The sequence below is a fragment of the Malus sylvestris genome, chromosome 12, assembly GCF_916048215.2.
Source record: "Malus sylvestris chromosome 12, drMalSylv7.2, whole genome shotgun sequence".
Lineage (NCBI taxonomy): Eukaryota > Viridiplantae > Streptophyta > Magnoliopsida > Rosales > Rosaceae > Malus > Malus sylvestris.
In genome coordinates, this window is record NC_062271.1 from 22,264,138 (window position 1) to 22,284,743 (window position 20,606).

Here is a 20,606-nt window from a genome sequence, read left to right on the forward strand (position 1 = left end):
ATTTTCGTCTCACTCTTGTACTTGTGGTTCTACAACGTCTGCTCGATCAGGATACAACTACCTAATGTTACAACCCGCATTGGATTATAGAATTCTAGCGAATTTGCTTTGTGTGTTTACTCTCTGGAAAGTTTGTACAAAAGTGAAGGAGGAAGAAAAGATGATCTACGATAGAATTGAGACTCCAATTACATAGGCTCTTTCATACCTCTTCAAATACCTTTTGGATGTATCTGAAGCTACACAACTCTTTCCAAAGAACTGTGTCTATTTATCAAAAAGTTTTTAATTAATTTTAATTAAAAATTTAATTTGAATTTAAAATTAATGATCTGATTAATTTTAATTCTTAGACCCTAAATGCCCCAAGGCCCTTGTCTTGATTAATTATTATTAATTTATATTAATATTATGGTATAATCATCAAGCCTAATTCATATAATTAGTGGCCCAAACTTCAATCCTCATTCCAAATGGTCCAACACCTAATTACTAATAAAGGTGACTAAATATAAGGACCTCAAGTTCCCTTGAGTTCCCCAATGTGGGACTAAAGGAGCTCAAAAGCTCCAACAGTGGTTTGTCATTTTGTTTCTCTTTTGTCTGATTGTAAGACCTTCTAACGATTGAATTTATTTTATGTGGAAACAATCATTTTAATCCCGTAGTTTGAGTTGTTTCAATTACGTATCAATACTTAACTACTGGATTTTTCTTAAGAAAATTGTATATAGGCTATATACTATATGTAAAATTCATGGAAACACAATTGTGTTGCATCCATGGCTATTGCCTGCGATATGATTGACATAGTTTAATTAGATTGAAACCAGACGTACTAATCTAATTTAACACAAATTGATATCTTGGTATGTGACTAATCTGCAGAGTAGAAGTGAATAATTTCAACGTGTAGTCTGTATGAAATGTATACACTTCAATGTATCCATTCATCATCTTTAGGGGCCGGTAGCGCCTAGGATTTAAAAAAACCTCTCACACTCGTGTAAGCGTGCATGGAGAGGCAAGGTTTTGATCTCCCTCATTTCGATATATGATTGGATTTTGTTTGTGGTATATTTGATTTACAGTAAAGCAATTGCTTTGCTCTTTTTCACCACGATTGTTTTATCAGTTATCGTTTCAGTTCTTTTCATTCCATGTAATTAGTTTAATCAGTTTATGCAGTTCAATGTTTAAGTGCTCTATGAATATTAATAATATGGTCACTTCTTCTGTATTTCTGTTAGGGATCATGTTAACTAATGATATGATATGGTAGTTAATGTGTTGAAAATATGTTGAGTAGTCCATGCTTTTGCGATTTTGTTATAAATTTTTTACCCTTCATATTTCTGTTTGGATCATATTAATTACTGCTGAAACGTGACTTTTGCTATTAATTTTTTACCCTTCATATTTATGGTGCTCTCTCAGAAAGCTAAACCACCATATAAGACTCTTTGCCATTTTTTTTTCTTCTGGTTTTCAAATTTGGAATTTTAGGGGGATTTATCATCTGGGTATCCTTTAAATTAGTTGGGTTTTTGAGAAAATTAGTGGGTTTTGTTGATCAAGTGGTTTACTTGGTATAGTTCTAAATTGGGTTTGAATTAGGGTTTTTTGAAATGTTGCTTGCTTGCTTGGTTGTGAAAAAGCTCTTCGCTTTCCATTTGTTTCTTGAAAATCTCTCCAGTTTCCTCTCTCAGAAAGCTAAACCACCACATATGCCTTCTGTTGTGCTTTTGCTGCTGTATTTTCTGTTACTTTCGATATTTATCTTTTCTTCTTTTGGGGTTGCATAAGAAGCATAGGGTTTGAGTTAGGTTTTCCAATTTTTCGTCTTACTTTTTCAGTTATTTTCTGTTTGGTTGTTGAGAAAATCAGGGAAATATAGTTATGTGTGAATATGGAAACTTGAATTTATGTAGACATCAGAGTTCGTATATGGTTGTGATTTGAGATTTAAATACAAACTTCCCAATTTGTTTTTGGAATTTTAACTAAACTCACGTTACAGGTAGATCATGCTAGTAAGATAACAAAAAAGATTAGTAGATTTGTGTATGCGATGAGTTGTGGTGAAAATTATACCATTACAGTGGGTGGATTTTCTAACTTTGGCCTTCACACTAAAAGGATTAAAAACTACCTGTCCAATTAAATTATGATTTAAATAGGGGTTAAAGTGAAAGTTTAACCAAAATAAATTATCCCTTAAAACCATCCCCTATTCTTCGCAATTCGTTGTAGAATTTACACATGAGAGGGAACCATATCTTGTACAGCATGTTGTATTTACGATATGTTTTCAATTTTAATGGGATGGACTCTCCCAAGTGGGGGAAGAGTTGGACTCATGGAGTGTGTGATATTGGCATTTTAACCTTCGTGATGCCTTAATGGAGTGGACTCTTTTTAGGTTGGTCCTTGATAAGAATTCTGTTGCGCTACTCTATATTCATGGGGTTCCTGAATACTTATAATGGTTCATCCTTTTGCCTTTGCTTTTACATGAAATAATGGATTTGGGCTGTTTACTACTGCGTCATATTTGATACTATGACTGGACTTCATGGGATAGGATAGTCATCGGAAAAGTTTTGTCAAGTCTGTTTTCTACTGTGCAGGGTCAGGTTTGTGTATTTCTAGCACACTGCATGAATCTTGGTTAAACTAAGGCTATGGGAAATTTTTTTGGGAATAGAACAAATACAATATTTTTGTGTTTGGTAAAGTTTTAGAAATCGACACATCAGGAATGAATTCTAAACTGATGGTCCTTTGTTCTTCCGGATGGTGGCAATCCCTGAGCTTCGCATATTTTATTTGTTGAGCAACATTAAATATGCCAACTTTGTTCTACGTTAAGAGTTTTTCAATCTCACATCATTATTTTTGTTTACCATACTTAAAACTGTTTTTCATGTTTATCATACAATCACTCATGTTCCCATTTTTACTTTCGATATTTATCTTTTCTTCTTTTGGGGTGAGTTAGGTTTTTCAATTTTTTGTCTTTACTTTTTCAGTTATTTTCTTTTTGTTTGTTGAGAAAGTGATGGAAATATAGTTATCTGTGAATATGGAAACTTGAATCTGTGTAGACTCCTTGGGTTGTGTGTTGTTCAGTGGAGGTTTAGGGTTTTAATTTTGAATGATTTGTTTTTCATTTCATGGAAATAACCTGTTATTTGATTTAACTGAGTAATTGAATAGAAATATATTGTCTTTTTTTTTCCCATCTTTTGTTTTGTCTGCAACCAAACAGGGTAAAGAATTGCAATCTTTTTAATTACTCTGCTATTTCCATGAGTTATCAATATCTGACCTTCTATTTTAGTCAAGTTGGAATAAACATCCTTTAGTCAGGTTGGACACTTTTTCATAGAATGTTTGGTTCAGGGATCCCTTATACAAGCACAATATTCTTATGTATTTTAATCATACTTTACTCTCATGGTTTAATAAGTGTGAAAATTGTCTTAACTATACAATTGGAGCGTTACAGTTTTAGTTACTTTATTGAATCCGTTTGTTTGCGCTTTGAATTCTTACTCTGAATCTCACTCATTTTTTTGCAGTTTAGATCGGACTCTCATCACAACATTGTAATCTACTCTTGCTGCTGCCATTAATCTAAGGGTCATGAGGCATTGCATTTGAATCAAGACTTTGGTATGTCACCTGAACTTCAATGCATTCTTTTCCCATTTCTTTAATGAATTACCTTATTCAATGTTGAATTTAATTTGCTTTTAAAATTTTTTTTTCTCTAGATTGATGGAGCCGATGTTGCTTCATTTTCTGAAGCCCTACCAACCAAGGAGCAAACTCCAGATCAGAGTTTGCAGGACATGGGTCACAAAGAGCATCAGAGATGATCCTCAACCTACAGGTCTTGCCTGTGTGGTCGTTGATAAACAGGTCAGATTCTTACACCTTTTTGACAAATCGTTGAATTTTCTGTTGCTAATAAGCCTTGATTGCAATATGCAACAATTTAATTGAAATATACATCGGCTTGATTTATTATGTTGATGTACTCTCTCACTCTGCATTTTTTCTTTTTCTCTATTTAATGAGGCTTTAAGCTGCTATACAATCTGATCAGATATTAATTTTCAATGATCGTTTTAAAATTATGTATGTTTTAATTCAGGGTTGTAATCTCATCGGTATGATTTATTGTGATTACAATTTACATCCTTCGTAACTTGCTTCATTAGCCATTTGTGTCTTTACCTCCTCATCCGTATTCAAATTTAATTCGTATATGCCCCTTTATTAAGAGGGATCTATTTTTATAAGAAACAACACCTCACAACTGTTCCATTCTTGGTTTTCTTGAATTTCTTTGGTTTTGTAGCGGTCATTGAGTTGTGTGGACAACAAATGAAAAATCCATTTTCTCCCTGTAGCATACTTTGGGATCAATTTCTTTCTTAAAAACAAATATTCAAAGTGCAGCACAAACACTTATGGTCTCTTTATATTTCAATACAGAGATTATATTTTGTTCTGCTTCAAAAGGCTTTTTTAATTGAACAAACAACACGTGCCATCAGATTATCAATTATCAGCCGTTTTATTTCTTAATTAAAATTTTTGTTTTCGCACTGTGCAAATTAAACTAAATATCTGTTTACAACGTTGCTTTGATGGTTACGGGTATCCTTCTTAAAGCAATCTTCATTATTATCTTGCATGTGATATTACATGCTATCTTTGTAGAAACAACCATCATATCTTAACTGTTTACATGGTTCTATCGTCTTCTGTGCTAAATCTTCTCCTGCGCATTTGGTATTATGTCTAATTTTGGTTTCCTTTTTCTGAAAGGGGGATGCGATTCATGTAACAACAAATGCTCGAGACATTCAATATTTTTTGGACCATCTGACGGTCGATGATGCGTATGAAATCAACAAATATCGTGTTGTTCACAACAGGGCATCAAACAAGGTTGTACCTCATGCTGCCATCATTGAGTTAAACAGGAAAACCATAATTGTTCCTATTCAGAAAACAAGGCAGGAGATCCCGATGTAGTGGTTCAATTTGATTGAGCTTGAGCAGCTTTATGAAAGAATCGATAGGGATGTTGAACTTACATGTAACAAATTTTGTTTTAACCACTGCTTCATAAACTGAGACAATCGTTTTAATTTTTTTGTTGCCTTCCGTGCACATTGATTGCCGCTAATGAATATCATTTGTAGATATATTTGGTTGCTTGATGGCTGTGCAGCTGATTGAAAATGTGACTATCCAACGCACAAGAATTGCAAAGAAGAGAAATCTTAACCTGGAAAATATCAGGTGATTTTTATATGCGTTAAATTTAAATTTAAATTTTCGCATGTGGCACCGTACTGACTGCGTATAGCTAACTTCCAGCTTTTCAATTAATTACAGGGGTGAAACTGTGAGGGTGACCTTATGGGGAGAGGCTGCGACCAGTTTTGAAGACAGTGGAATACAATCGTTGCCACCACCCATCTTTGTTGCTTTGACAAGTCTCAAAGTGAAGCAATACCAAGGTCATACCACAACATGCTTTATTTAGCTGCTTAAAGTTTCACTTTATTGATCATTTTCTTTTATCAATAGGAAAGCCTGTTCTTGGAAGCACGGGATCAACTGTTTATTTTATCAATCTAGACATTCCACAGCACTCTGAGTATAGACGAAAGTAAATACACAATTCTTCTTTAATAACTTTTGCATCTATATTTATTTGTTGCATCTTTCTCACCCTAAACATGCGCAAAATAGGTTTGAGCATCTGAGATCGCCTGTTCGAACACCATACAGGTCATACCATTAGCACTAATTCTAAGTAAAAAACAATCGACCAGTTACTTTTACTTGATCATGCATTGCACAAGGTTAATCTCTCATCACTGACATGTTAACATAAGTTGCCTCTTTTTTTTTACCAAAAAAAAAAAAAATTGTTGCATCTTGCTTGGCTACTTCTTGATTTCTTTCTCTCTTTGCTTATGCTTCATCTTTGCAAAGTGACGGTTATACATGTTTAATGATTTGAAAACCTGTGACTCAATAACAGAATGAAAGTTTCGCATGCCAAGCGACTGTTGTTGGATTTGATTTGGGCAAGGACTGGTGATACAAGTCATGTCCATCCTGCCATAAAGCTATAAAAAAAAGACATTTAGATCATTTGAGTGCAATGAACATGGTTTGATGAATAAATTACCCAAACCATGGCAATATTCTTTCATATTTGTTTTTCATCTGCTAGTTATACTAATTTGCTGACTCAATTTTTTATTTCTGATGGTTATGAAATTCATACAAAATCATGTTTTTATGCTTATAACATTCTATGCAGCAACAAATTTCAACATGTGACAAACCTACCGTTACATATCTCTTTGTGTTGTAGAACAGTGGATGTCCACTCAAATAATTAAATAATGGGCAAGTTGCCCTTCCACTGTCTGTCGAAGCTTGCTTCACACAACTCCTATTTTCTATATAAATACAAACTCCCCACAACATCAAAAGTAAGGAAAGACACGGAAGAGGAAGAGAGAAAAGAGAGGAAGACAAGAGGAGATAATAGAGAGAGTTATATTTGTACTCCTATTATTCCAAATTATAATGAAAGCACCACTACTACCCCGAGGACGTACTCCAGTCACACTAACTGTAGAGGAACCTCGTAAATTTTGTGTCTTGTTTCATTTATTCCACTGCACACACCGTCGATTTTACAACACGTTATCAGCACGAGAAGCTCTCATGTTAGTGGAAAGCACAACGCTATAAATCCGATGAAGCATTACTTACCTCACACCTCTGCCAGCCAAAATCTCACAGAATAAAAGGTATGTCCATTTTCTATTTCTTCCACCGCGCTTGAAGCGCCCCACCGAATTTCGGTGAGAATTGAAATTTACAATGACATGTAGTCATCACGAGATGAGAAAACTCGTACCTGACAACTGGTTTCCAGAGATCCAGAAGAATCTCATCAGACTTGGAAACCCAAATCGCGTTGTTTTTTGATGGATCTCGAGAACTCCCATGAATACTCGGCTATCTGAGATGGTGATAGTAGGACTGACTCCACATAGGCCTCCCTCCCTTGTACCTCCATCAACCCCGCTATCATCTATGTTCCTGTATAGAGGTTCTTGCTTCGCAATGCCATGTTCTTTGGGCCATGCAAGGAAAAACGAAGAAAGCGAGGGGTTGGGAAATGGTATTCCATATTTGGCCTCTCCCATGGAAGAAGAAACAGTCTGTGGGTTTTTGCAGAAAAAAAGGGCAAAAGCAATGGAATGATGCATCAGCACCTTTTGAAAAAGCATAAGACAAAAGAATAAAATAAAAAGAAAAAGGATGGTGCATCAGACACCATGTGGAAACCAAGAAAGAAAACAAATAAAAAAAGGGCAAAGGATTTTTGGAATGTTGCATCATGTGAATAAATAAATAATAAAAATAAATAAATAAAAAGGAAGAAAAGGCTTGAAAGGGTGCCGACATAAAAGAAAAGAAAAAAAAAAAAAGGTATGATACATTTTATTTATGTGAATGGTGTTGGCTTAAAATCTTTTCACAAGTTTTATTTACTTTAAAATAATTTAATTATCATGGACGATTTTACCGCCTACAGCTTTAAGTTTTAATTTATGTGAATGGTGCTAAATTAAAGCCATTGTCACAAGCTTTATTTACTTAAATGCAATTTATTTACTATGGCTAGAATTACTGCCTATTGTTTTAATTTATTTATTATACTTATCTTTTGTTACGATGAGTATATAACAAGGACCCGAAGTTCCTTGAAAAGATCAGAACATGCAGTTTTTTTATCCTCATCATATAAAATGATTGGACTCGAAGTTCTATCATATAGAAAGATCAGGCATGAAGTCCCTTGATCCTGAAGATCAAGACATGAAGTTACTTGATGAGCACCATGAGTTTGAAGTGCTCAACTTAATTGTAATAAAGGCCATAAGAGTCTCAGTTTACAGACTATTAAATAAGGACCAGAAGTTCCTTATGTCCATACTCAAAATGGTTTAGCAGAAGACTTTATTAAGTGGATGAAATTGATTACCCGCACTCTGCTCATGAAAACAAAACTGCCAATTTTTACATAGGTACATGCTACTTTACATGATGCATTATTAATTCGGTTGAGACATGTTACCAACCATCAATAGTTATCAATACAACTTGTGTTTGAGAACTAGCCAAACATTATACATTTACGATTTTTTGGTTGTGTTATCTATGTGCCTATTGCACTGCCACAACGTACTGAAATGAGGCATCATCACTGATTGGGCATTGATGTTGAACACTATCTATCATTCAATATTTGGAACCCTTGACTGGGGATATGTTTACCACGTGGTTTGCGGACTGTCATTTTGATAAGACAATTTTCCTGCCGTTAGGGGGAGAAAATAACATCGTTCCAGAAGAACGATGAGAAAATATCATTCCAGAAGAATGATAACAAAAGACCGTTCCAGAAGAACGAAGAGAATTTGTCTTATTTTGATTCACGAAGCAATCAATATGAAAATGAAGTAAGAATAATTGAATGATGCAACGATGTATCAAATGCAAGATGCATTTAATGATGCAACGAAAGTGATGAAATCATATATATCTGCTGCAAATGTGCCTACAAGAATTGATGTCCCTGTTGGACAAAATAATGAGGCAGTAAATGATTAATCTGTTGCACACCTGAAGCGTGGCAGACCCTCAAACTCAAAAAAAAAAAAATTTAGTCTTCCGAAAGAGGAAGAATATGACACTATTGAACTATTGCATTCCCGAAGCATAACTGTTGCATGCCAGAAGCATGACAGTCGCCGCATGGATATACGTCCCAGAAAGGACAATTCGCAGACATGGGAATGTTCATGTCTCATGCATGAAGCATGATAGACATATAGGTTCCAATGACTCAACTCCCAGAAGTGGAGATTAAAATCCAAGCTCTATAATGCTCAAGAAGAGGTTATGATCCGCATTCTCTAAATTATGACTATCCTGGAAGAGATAGTGTAATGCCCTTTAAGAGCCAATAGATATCCAAAAGAAATGAAAAAAATTTATGCATGCGCATGCACATGAGAATATGGGATCACGAATTGATGATAACCAATGGTAATTTTGGTTTTTATAAGTAGCTACTAAATTCATCAATGAGTTATGTTGATATTGAGTCCCGTTCTTTTTCGTCAACAAAAATTATTGGCCAAAATGGAAAAAGGCAATTCCATTACAATTTTGTAAGAACGTGGAGAAATGAACCTATATATATTTGAATATGATACAAATAGCCAAAAAGATGTTGAACCAAGGAGGTTACATTGGGCATACAATGAAATACACTCACATGATATGACACAAGGTTGTAAACAAGTTCATATGAATGGAGAATTATATATGAAGGGTTGTAAGTCGCCCACATCATATCCCCATAAGTAAATCCCTCAAGTATACATGGGAGCAAATTTCTCTGTATAAATTTCAAAGGAAAATATGTCATGAAGTGTAGAAAATCCCTGAAGGATTCAAATTGCTTGAAGTAAGCCCCCGAAGGGTAAAGCATAAATTATGTACTCAATATCAATGGATGGTATAAATTGCCTTAGTGAGTACTATCATTATGATATTGTTGCAACATACTAAAATCTCTTGACATTATTAAATTAGAACTCCTGATGAGTCAAGAAATATTATAAAGTGTTGAGATGAATATTGTCTCGAGTTACAAATCGAACAATATGCCAACAAGAATCTTATCCATGGTGTTTATGATATTAAAGAATCATATGGATTGAAGATTGTGAGTTAAATACTCAAATGATGTCGACACTAAGAATGATCATTTATCTTCGTGAAGGTACAAATAAATTGATATTTGGTCTAGAAGTACCACATCTTAGTGAAGTATATGCTTTATTGTATTTAGCACAATACATTGAATGAAATAAAGCTTATTTATTAATATCTCCGAGAAATTACAGATATGTGCATACACATGAGTTAAAACAAACAAACAGGATGGAGCCTTCATAAAGGTTGCTCATGTAAAGCCTCAGTACTCGAAAGTACCCCAGAAGGGTAAGGCATTAGAGATTGATCATGTGGCACCCCAGTACTTAGCAAAACACCAGAAAGGGAAGGCATCAGTTACTTTCGAAATCTAGCAACAAACCTCTGGTGATCACTTTGAATCTGACCTTCGGATTCCTGCAGCTGGTCGAGCTTTCTTGTCATGCTCGTAGAGTAATTATTTGCAAGCACGTGTAATACTCTAATCTCATGCTTGAGCTCTCTGATCTCTTGTTTAAGACTTGCCACCTCAACCATCAATGATTCAACTTGGCGAGTTTGAGCAAGTAAGCGTTGACCCATATTAGATACAAAGCCCGCACACTAAACACTAAGAGCCAAGGAGTCTTGAACGACCGACTCATTAGACCGTTTTGAAAAGATTCTGTTATCCTTTGGAATGAGAAGATTTTTAGCTGCCACAGTAATGGCTATGTTATTCTTCATCACAGAGTCCCCAACTGTAAAAGGACATTTGAAGATAAGAATGACGGGTGCCATATATTATCCTGACACTGCTCGTCTATATCACTCATAAGACTTAAATCTAAGTAAATGTTAGATGGGCAAGCCACTTTAAAAAATGATGAAGGAAAAATGAGGTCAAATAAAATCTCAGAAGTGCAAGAAAAGGAAAATTTCTACAAGCAACAACTTTCTGAGCATACTCTTGAACATAATTGATGTCTCTATAAAAGAATAAGTAACAGAGCCACTTGTTCAGAGATCGAAGTGGCACGGCTCTTGAATTTCAAAAGCCAGATTTTCCTGAATAAAGTTCGTTGGCATTTTTTAGATGCAATCTCAGCTTTTTTGGATATCGCATGCAACTTTGTCAAAGATATCTGACAAAGTTGAAAACACGTAAATCTTACTGTTCTAATTACACCACAATTGCTTACAAGAGTAAAGGCACATCACCACTACCTGCTATTGGGAAATCCTTATATATGTCGACCTATGTGCTCTATTATAAGGCATACCTGCAAGAATACCTAACTCTTCCTCATCTCTGAGAATGCATCTTTAACAAAGCATCTCAAAATACTCAGCTTTCTTCCTTTCTGAGAATACCTCTTCAAAACAAGTCACACCAGAGCAAGATTATCTTATATCATTAGGGACGAGAGTAAGAGTATCTCATATCATGCAATCCCCCTGTCATTTCCTTTGTCCTTGTTCTTACTTGCAAAGACAAGGATAAAGAAAGCAATATGTCGGAACCTCCACTTAAACTTTCGGTAAGGAACCGACTACCTAGAACTTTTCCTGATTACTTACCTAGCATTGCTCTCGAGTACTCATTTTCAACTACTGATATGATGATTGGAGCTACCAAGCATGATGAGTCACTAAAAAGTGATGTTCTGAATGACTTTTCAAATGCAAGGTTTGCATTACACTCTTGCATCAGAGGGCAAACACTGCATAAGAAGATGCCAAACCTGCATGGGGAAAAACTAGGAAAAATACCACTTATACAAGAGGAATAGATAAGACAAGTGAAAATGATACATTGAAGCATGTGGAGACAAGCACAACAAAACACGTGCCGATTCATCCCTGACGGAGCCGAAGATCACTTGTCATATGGAGATGCTCGTGGTTCCATTTCATTCAAGGAAAAGTCCCCAGGATCTTAAAGAAATCACAAGTTCGATTCAAGATCAAGTGTCCACCACTCTTGAATCAAATTCCGCTCCAGATAAAATGAGTAAATTTAGACCTTTGATGCAAGTCTAGCAGAAAGCCCTCTAGCCCAGTTCAAGAAATAGCCTGTAGAAAGTTAACAACAAGTAAAGCACTTTTTTTTGGCAACTCTTCTTGCTAAGAGACTGAAGCATAATGATCAACGATCAGCCAAAATGATTTGAAATTAGAGGGAGATACTCATCAGGGGGAGCATAAAAAAAAGATCAAGATTTTAACGAGTCAATCAAAGACTCGTGGCCATCCAAGAGAGAGTATTTTAGAATAGTGGATGTCCACTCAAATAATTAAATAATGGGCAAGTTGCCCTTCCACTGTCTGTCGAAGCTTGCTTCACACGACTCATATTTTCTATATAAATACAAACTCCCCACAACATCAAAAGTAAGGAAAGACACGGAAGAGGAAGAGAGAAAAGAGAGGAAGAGGAGATGAGATAATAGAGAGAATTATATTTGTATTCCTATTATTCCAAATTATAATGAAAGCACCACTGCTACCCCGATGACGTACTCCAGTCACCCTGACTATAGAGGAACCTCATAAATTTTGTGTCTTACTTCATTTATTCCACTGCACACACCGTCGATTTTACAACACTTTGAACTTTATAGAAAAAAATGTGCTTGTGTCATGAAACTACCATTTTTATGTTTATAAATTGTTAATTTTTCTATGTCAAATGGTGTATTTCAGTATATAATTATACTTGATGGCTGAATTTGCAACATCTTAAATTCACTTTTATGTAAACACACAAACACAGACGTTTATCCAACCGGCATATGCTTTTGCAATCACTGTGATGCCTGAATTGATCTTTGATGCAATTAATTTTGGGGTAGTCTCCATCCCCACTATACTATGGCTACTTTTGACCCTTGCAACTGTGGAGTTTACGTTGCAGACTTTGGGAAGCATTTTTTCCGTTTCTGCTTTAGTTTTATAAAATTGGCCAACAAACAATGTATACTTTATTGTTGCAAATTTCGTTAACTAAAACTTTTCAATAAACGCTCTTTATTTTGCATAGCTTATTCATGTTGAGTGATATCAATCTAAATGATTTGTGTGTCTTTCTGTCCATGTTATTCATTCATACCCTGTATTACGTTAGTTCTAATGCATTTTCTAGATTGCTCACAAGATTGATATTAGCAGTCATGGTTGTCTAACACAAGAATGTACTCCTTTTGCACAGGTTCAAAATCAATCTTATTTTGGAAGATAACATGAATCAACACGATTTCCTCATAATAGGAAGATACGTCGAAAAAATACTTCGTGTTTCTTGCCACACTTTGGTGATGCAAAAATGATATAAGGATCCTTTTATGGTGCCACCAATTCTTACAAATTTAGTTGGCTAGTAAAAAACATTTCAGCTCTCTTTTGGAAATTAGAACAGTAACTTCAGGAAGACAGATTTCATTGTTCACAGAGCCACTCTCTGAGCTAACAATCCCCTTAATTAAACCACAAATGCATGTTCCCACCGCAGTAAAACAAATTATTAGTTAAGTGACTCCCGCCCTATTGACGCCTTCTTAACCACTGAATCAACAACCCCAATCAATTGCAGCCACCAAGCCTTCGAAAAGAACATTGTTCCCTGATCAACCAAACAAATCTGACAGGTAAACTTTCCCTTCCGAATAATGCTCTCATGTGTCAATCTTATTAACCCTACTTGCTTCTCTTGGTTATATGTTTCCAGTCATGAAAAACTGTCAACCGCTCTTTCGCACTCTTTTCCATAACTATCACATTTATGTCTACCCTTGTCAATTTTACCTTCATTCGCAACAAAAAATCTCGCACCGAGCAAACAACCACAACTAATTCTGCCATAATTGCAGCAGAATTCCACAATCTGGTTGTTGTCAAGATCGAACCTGCCAACAGAGTTCCAATTGCAGCCCTCAGGACAAAATCTCAGCCCCAAAAAAAACAAAGATAGGTAAATTACAATTTGTTTTTTTGCACACATGCCTGAATGACATCCATAATGGCTGCCCTTGTTTCATTATGATTTATGTTTTTTGCTATAGTGTTGAAGATGTCCAATCCTAGAAAAAGTAAACAGCCACGTTCTCCGTGATTGAATGATGCACACCATGCTGCATATTTTTTTTGTTTGAACATCTGTGCTTGACAACTTACATGCTCAAACACCACTTTTTCTGTGTTTTGCTAACTGCTAAGTGAGGTATGTAGGCTGCAGGACATATATTTTGCCATCTTAACTGTAGGGGAAAAATATGTGTAAAATGCAGCTTACTTCTGTTTCTTCAATTTCGTATGGAAACAGATCTTCTGCTTATTTTTGCCTTTGAACAGTTGTGGTAACAAAATTAGCTACTTGAATGTTTCTTCTGTGTCTTCTTTTTCTTAAGGAAACAAAACTTTTTTGGAAACCATCTCTTTTTAATCAAAGACGTAAAGTTTCTTCCCACTCATTGTACAATGTGTTTATATGTCAACTCACTTAAATGTATATAAAAGCAAAACTACTTATCTTATCGATCTCATTCACTTATGTATCCCTCTGTTTGTTCATAATTATGTTGAATTTATTCAATTTAAATGTGTTTTATTTTCCGATTATGCCTGAAGCAGATGGTTCCTGCAGCAACATGTTGACGTATTTTCTAGTTCCATCTATGCTTTTCTTCCTACTTTCCAACCCTTAATTCTGAATTGTAATTTTGGGATAAATATGGAAATGAATCTAAGTCCAAGTCTAATAGGGGGACAAAGAACGAGATAGAGGAATAGAGAAAGAAGAAGAAAAAGAAAGGAAGGTAACTTTCCTAACATCAAAGAGAAAAAAAGATGTTATGGTGCCTGGTTGTGGTTGCTGTCGGCTGAGTTGGGCAGGGACTCTCATGGTTGTTCCATTTTTTTTAAATCTCCAATATTCAATCATTCTTTTTATTTAGTTTATTTACAATTTAAAACCGTTAGGGATATTTCAAGAATATAGGTAGGAAGGAAGAAAGTGTTTGTTTTTTTAAACTATTTATAATGGGTGAAAATATAGCATGAATGATAAAATAAGATAATGAATTGAGTGTTGTAAAATAGTGGGTATGTTTGCCCACATGTATATAGTAACCCTTTCACAAGTTTAATAGTGTCATTTGTTTGTTTTCTATGAGGTTGCTCTATAAATAGAGCACTACATTTGATCAAATTAGACTTGAAAAGAAAAACAACTAATAGCAATAATATACATCACTTCCTTTGCAATCATTTTGTGTTGGTATAATATTTTGCAACTGCTTCGTTCCTGTCCCTAGCAAAGGATATCTCTCTAACTTTTACCTATTTATAACACGTTATCAGCACGACTCTCTAATCATTTCTCATTTCCCTTCATCAAAAGAAAAAAAAATGTTTCCTCTAAGGTTTTTACTGTTCTTCTTCTTCATCTGCCTCAATTGTTGGATATACCCTCGCGAAGAACTGTTTGCACCATGTTTACTTCTAGTTCTCAACCTAACAGTTACTTATATCTTTGATTTCTTATTTGGTATAACTCTTGACTACTAACCCAGTGTTTATTTATGCAATCCAAGATGGTGTGGTATCATCGCCTATCTTGGATTGCAGATCTAATTTTACTGCAAATTTTAAGTGGAGCGGTATAATTGCCCACCCTATCCTGCATATTTAAATTTGCTTGCTATTTAATTTTATTGCAATTTTAGGTGGTGTGGAATAATCACCCACCCTGCTCTGCATATTTAAATTTTATCGCAATTTTAGGTGGTGTGGAATAATCACCCACCATGCTCTGCATATTAAATTTTATCGCAATTTTAGGTGGTGTGATATAATTGTCTACCCTGCTTTGTATATTTAAATTTTCCTGCTGTTTAAAGTGGTGCGGAATAATCACCCATCTTATACTTGTTTTGATGAGAATGGTGCGGTACAATCCCCTTTCTCATTAATCATGTAAATCTCAAGCCTGAAGTTTCAAGTACTTATCATTTTGGCCTAAAGATAAAAAACTTGTAAGAACAAGAAGTTCTAACAATATATTCCTCCAGAATACATATTATTGCAAGTTCTTACACACCTCATTTTTCCTTTAGAAAAGAAAATTGCAAACTTGGCAAAGCTTGATTTTGCTGCCCTGGACATTACTGGGAATAATTACCCTACCTGGGTACTGGATACCAAGATCCATCTGGAAGCAGCGAATCTTGGAGATACCATTAAGGAAGAAAGCATCTCATCCTCTCAAGATCGGACCAAGGCCATGAGCTTTATTCATTGCCATCTTGATGAGGGACTAAAGAGCGAGTATTTAATGGTTGAAGATCCGTTAGCTCTCTATAAGGCATTGAGAAACAGATACAATCACCAAACAACGGTGATTCTTCCAAAGGCTCGCTATGAATGGACTCACCAAAAGATCCAGGATTTCAAGTTAATGGCTTAGTACAATTCCGCGTTGTTCAAAATTACATCTCAGATGAAGCTCTGTGGGGATACCATTACTGAGGAAGATATGCTGGAAAAGACTTTTAGCACATTTCATGCCTCTAACGTGCTCCTACAACAGCAGTATTGAGCACGAGGCTTCATTAAATATAACCAGCTGATTTCTATGCTCTTGATAGCTGAACAAAACAATAAGCTCCTGATGAAAAATCATCAGTCCCGACTTATCGGATCAGCATCATTCCCAAAAGTGAATGTTGCTTCCCTTGAAAGGAATACCATATCCTCTCGTGGTAATAATTACAAACAAGGACGTGGCCACAAGCGAGGCAAGTGGATCGGGAAAGGCAAAAACCATGGTGTTCAGTTTCATAACCAGGTCCCAAGGCATAATTTAGGCTCGAGCTTTAAGAATGCAAATCGCCAGAAAGACAAAGCTCATATAAACACTCCTGGAAATCCTGAAGGAGTTTGCCATAGGTGTGGTGGCAATGGACATTGGGCACGTACTTGTCGCACCTTAAAGCATCTGGTGAATCTGTATCAAGCCTCCCTCAAGGAGAAGGGTGTCAAGACCAATTTCCACGACCAAGCTCAACCAATGGAAAGACTTAATCCAGTGACCAATTTATCTGGACAGTTGAACACAACCCACCTGGATGCTTCAGACTTTATTATTGAAAAAGGGAATGAAGTTTATGGGTCCGATTAAATCATTTATGTTTAATGTACTCTTGTTATTTGTAATTGTGGTTTCATGCTCGCATTTTCAATTCAATAAAAGTAGTATTCCAGTATGAATAAACTGCTTTTTAATTGAAATTTCTTTACTCAGAGAACATGGATAAAATTTATGGTTATTCTCAAAACAAGAGCAATGGCGGAGACTTTTGTCTTGCAGACAGCGCAACCATGCATTCAATACTTCGAGATCGAAAGTATTTCTCGAACTTGGTACTTGCAAAAGTAAAGGTAACAACAATATCACGACAATCAGATGTAATTGAAGGCTTAGGAAAAGCTCAGATTATGTTACCAAATGGAACAATATTATCGATACAAAATGCGTTGTACGCCACTCGGTCTACTCAAAATTTGTTAAGCTTTAAAGACATACGCCTAAATGGATACCACATTGAAATGAAAAGTGCAGAAAATTTGGAATATTTATGCATTACCTCCAATGATACCCAGAAGCGTATATTGGAGAAGTTGCGTAGTTTATCGAGTGGATTGTATTATACATACATAAAGACAATTGAGGCACATGCTGTCATGAACCAGAAGTTCATGGATTCAAAAGTTTACATGCTTTGGCATGACTGTCTAGGTCATCCAGGATCTACCATGATGCGTATAATCATTACCAACTCTAATGGACATCCATTATTGAGCAGACACATTGATGTCTCAAATGATAACCCTTGCAAGGCTTGTTCCCAAGGGAAGTTGGTAATTAGACCATCACAACTAAAGGTTGATGATGAATCCCTATCATTTTTGCAAAGAATTCAAGGAGATATTTATGGACCTATTCAACCACCTTGTGGACCATTTCGATATTTTATGGTTTTGGTTGATGCATCTACCCGATGGTTACATGTTTGCCTATTGTCTACTCAAAATGTAGCTTTTGCGAGACTTCTTGCTCAGATAATTAAGTTGCAAGCACAGTTCCCAGATCATCCCATTAAGTCCATTTGACTTGATAACGCTTGTGAATTTACGTCTCAAACCTTTGATGATTACTGCATGGCACTAAGCATTGATGTTGAACATCCTGTTCCTCATGTCCATACTTAAAATGGTTTAGCAGAGAAATTTATCAAGCGGCTTCAATTACTAACTCGCACTCTGCTCATGAAAACGAAATTGACATTCTCTGCATAGGGACATGCCATCTTACATGCAGCAACTGAAACCCATAGCCAACCACCAATACTCATCAATACAACTCGTGTTTGGACATCAGCCAAACACTTCACATTTACAAGTTTTTGGTTATGCTGTTTATGTGCCTATTGCACCGCCACAACGAACCGAAATGGGACATCAGCGCAGACTGGGAATTTATGTGGGTTTTGATTCACCATCTATCATTAGATATTTGGAACCTTTGACTGGTGATATGTTTATAGCTCGTTTTGCTGATTATCATTTTGTTGAGACAGTCTTCCCGTCGTTAGAAGGAGAAAGACTGTTCCAGAAGAACGACAAGAGCTGACATGGGTTGTTCCCACCTTATCTCATTTTGATCCACGAAGTACTCAATGTGAAAATGAAGTGAAGGATCGTTCATCTTCAAGGTATTGCTAATCAATTGCCAGATGCATTTAATGATGCTTCGAAAGTAACAAAGTCACATATACTAGTTGCAAATGTACCTGCAAGAATTGATATCCCTATTGGGCAAAATAAAGTGGTAGTGAATGATTCATCTAGTGCACGCCTGAAGCGTGGTAGACCCCCAGGTTCAAAAGATTCAGCCCCTAGAAAGAGAAAGATAAAGACACAGTTGAACCCAAATGAAATCATTCAAGAAAAGAAATTGAATGATAAATCCACAATTCATGATTATGTACTTCTAGAAAAAGAAAATGTCCTTGATGAGACACATGTCCCTAAAGAGACAGAAGGACACGAAAGCAAAGAAATATCCATAAATTATGCATGTACTAATGAATTGTGGAATCAAAATGAAATAATCATCGACGACATGTTTGCATTTGCAATAGCCACTGAAATTATATTAAGTGATGAAATTGAGCCCCGCTATGTTGATGAATGCAGACAGAGACAAGATTGGCCTAATTGGAAAGATGCAATCCAGGCAGATTTAAATTCTTTGAAAAGACGAAGTGTTTTTAGACCAGTAGTACAAACCCTGCCTGGTGTGAACCTCGTAGGTTACAAATGGGTATTCACAAGGAAACACAACGAGAAAAACGAGATTGCAAGATATAAAACACGACTCGTTGCATAAGGTTTTTCACAAAGACCTGGAATTGATTATGAAGAGACATACTCTCTTGTAATAGACGCAATTACATTCCGTTACTTAATAAGTTTGGTGATTTCAGAAAAAACTTGACATGCGACTTATAGATGTCATCACCGCGTATCTATATGGAGAATTAGATACTGACATATATATGAAAGTCCCAGAAGGACTTAGGTTGCCTGAAGCAACTAACAAACCACGAGGTATGTTCTTAATCAAATTTAGGCGATCACTATATGGGCTGAAACAATCTAGGCAAATGTGGTATAATCGTCTTAGTGAATATTTGATTAAAGAAGGATATGCCAACAATGTCATTTGCCCTTGTGTGTTCATTAAGAAATCAAATAGTGGATTTGCTATAGTGGCAGTATACGTCGATGATATGAACCTAGTTGGAACCCCTGAAGAGCTCAATAAAACTGTTGAATATCTGAAAAGCGAATTTGAAATGAAAGACCATGGGAAAACAAAATATTGTCTCGGCCTGCAAATTGAGCATTGTGTTAATGGAATTTTGGTTCATCAATCAACTTACATGGAAAAAATACTGAAGTGATTTGGCATGGACAAGGCTTATCCACTTAGCACCCCAATGGTCGTTCGTTCTTTGGACATTAAGAAAGATCCATTCCGTCCAAAAAAGGATGATGAACTAGTCCTTGGTCCAGAAGTACCATATTTGAGCTCAATAGGTGCTTTACTGTATTTAGCACAATGTACTAGACCAGATATAGCTTTTTCAGTTAACTTGTTAGCCAGGTACAGCTCTGCTCCAACCATTCGTCATTGGAAGGGAGTCAAAGATGTTCTATGATACCTTCGTGGGACAACAGATATGGGTCTCTTCTACTCAAACAAGCCCACAAATGAACAGATCCTTGTTGGATACACAAATGCTGGTTTTCTCTCCGATCCGCATAAAGCCTGCTCACAAAATGGATATGTGTTCACTAATGGAGATACTGCAATTTCATGGCGATCAACGAAGCAAAAGCTAGTTGCTACATTTTCCAATCACTCGGAAATAATTGCTTTACATGAAGCAAGTCGTGAATGTTCTTGGTTAAGATCAATAATCCATCACATCCGGAATTCATGTGGTCTACCTTCAAAGACAAACACTCCAACTGTCATCCATGATGATAATGCAACCTGTGTCGCCTAGATGAAGGAAGGATTCATCAAGGGTGATAAGACTAAACACATATCTCCAAGATTTTTCAGTGCACATGAACTTCAGAAGGCTAAAGTTATTGAAGTTAGACAAATCCGTTCCAATGAAAATTTAGCAGACTTGTTCACCAAATCTCTACCA

General features: G+C 35.9%; 1 protein-coding gene and 1 pseudogene across 1 annotated transcript; both read left to right on the top strand.

The window, feature by feature from the left end:
* Window positions 1-3,587: 3,587 nt before the first annotated feature.
* Window positions 3,588-13,792, top strand: LOC126592255 (uncharacterized; annotated as a pseudogene).
* Window positions 13,793-16,489: 2,697 nt separating this feature from the next.
* LOC126592256 (uncharacterized) lies at window positions 16,490-16,999 on the top strand. The gene has a single exon (XM_050257976.1). It carries the CDS (start codon window positions 16,490-16,492, stop codon window positions 16,997-16,999), a length of 510 nt encoding a protein of 169 aa, XP_050113933.1.
* Window positions 17,000-20,606: the final 3,607 nt, after the last annotated feature.

Excerpts from the sequence above, each read along its gene's own strand:
- LOC126592256 (XM_050257976.1), top strand. The coding sequence starts at position 16,490 with ATGAAAAATCATCAGTCCCGACTTATCGGATCAGCATCATTCCCAAAA.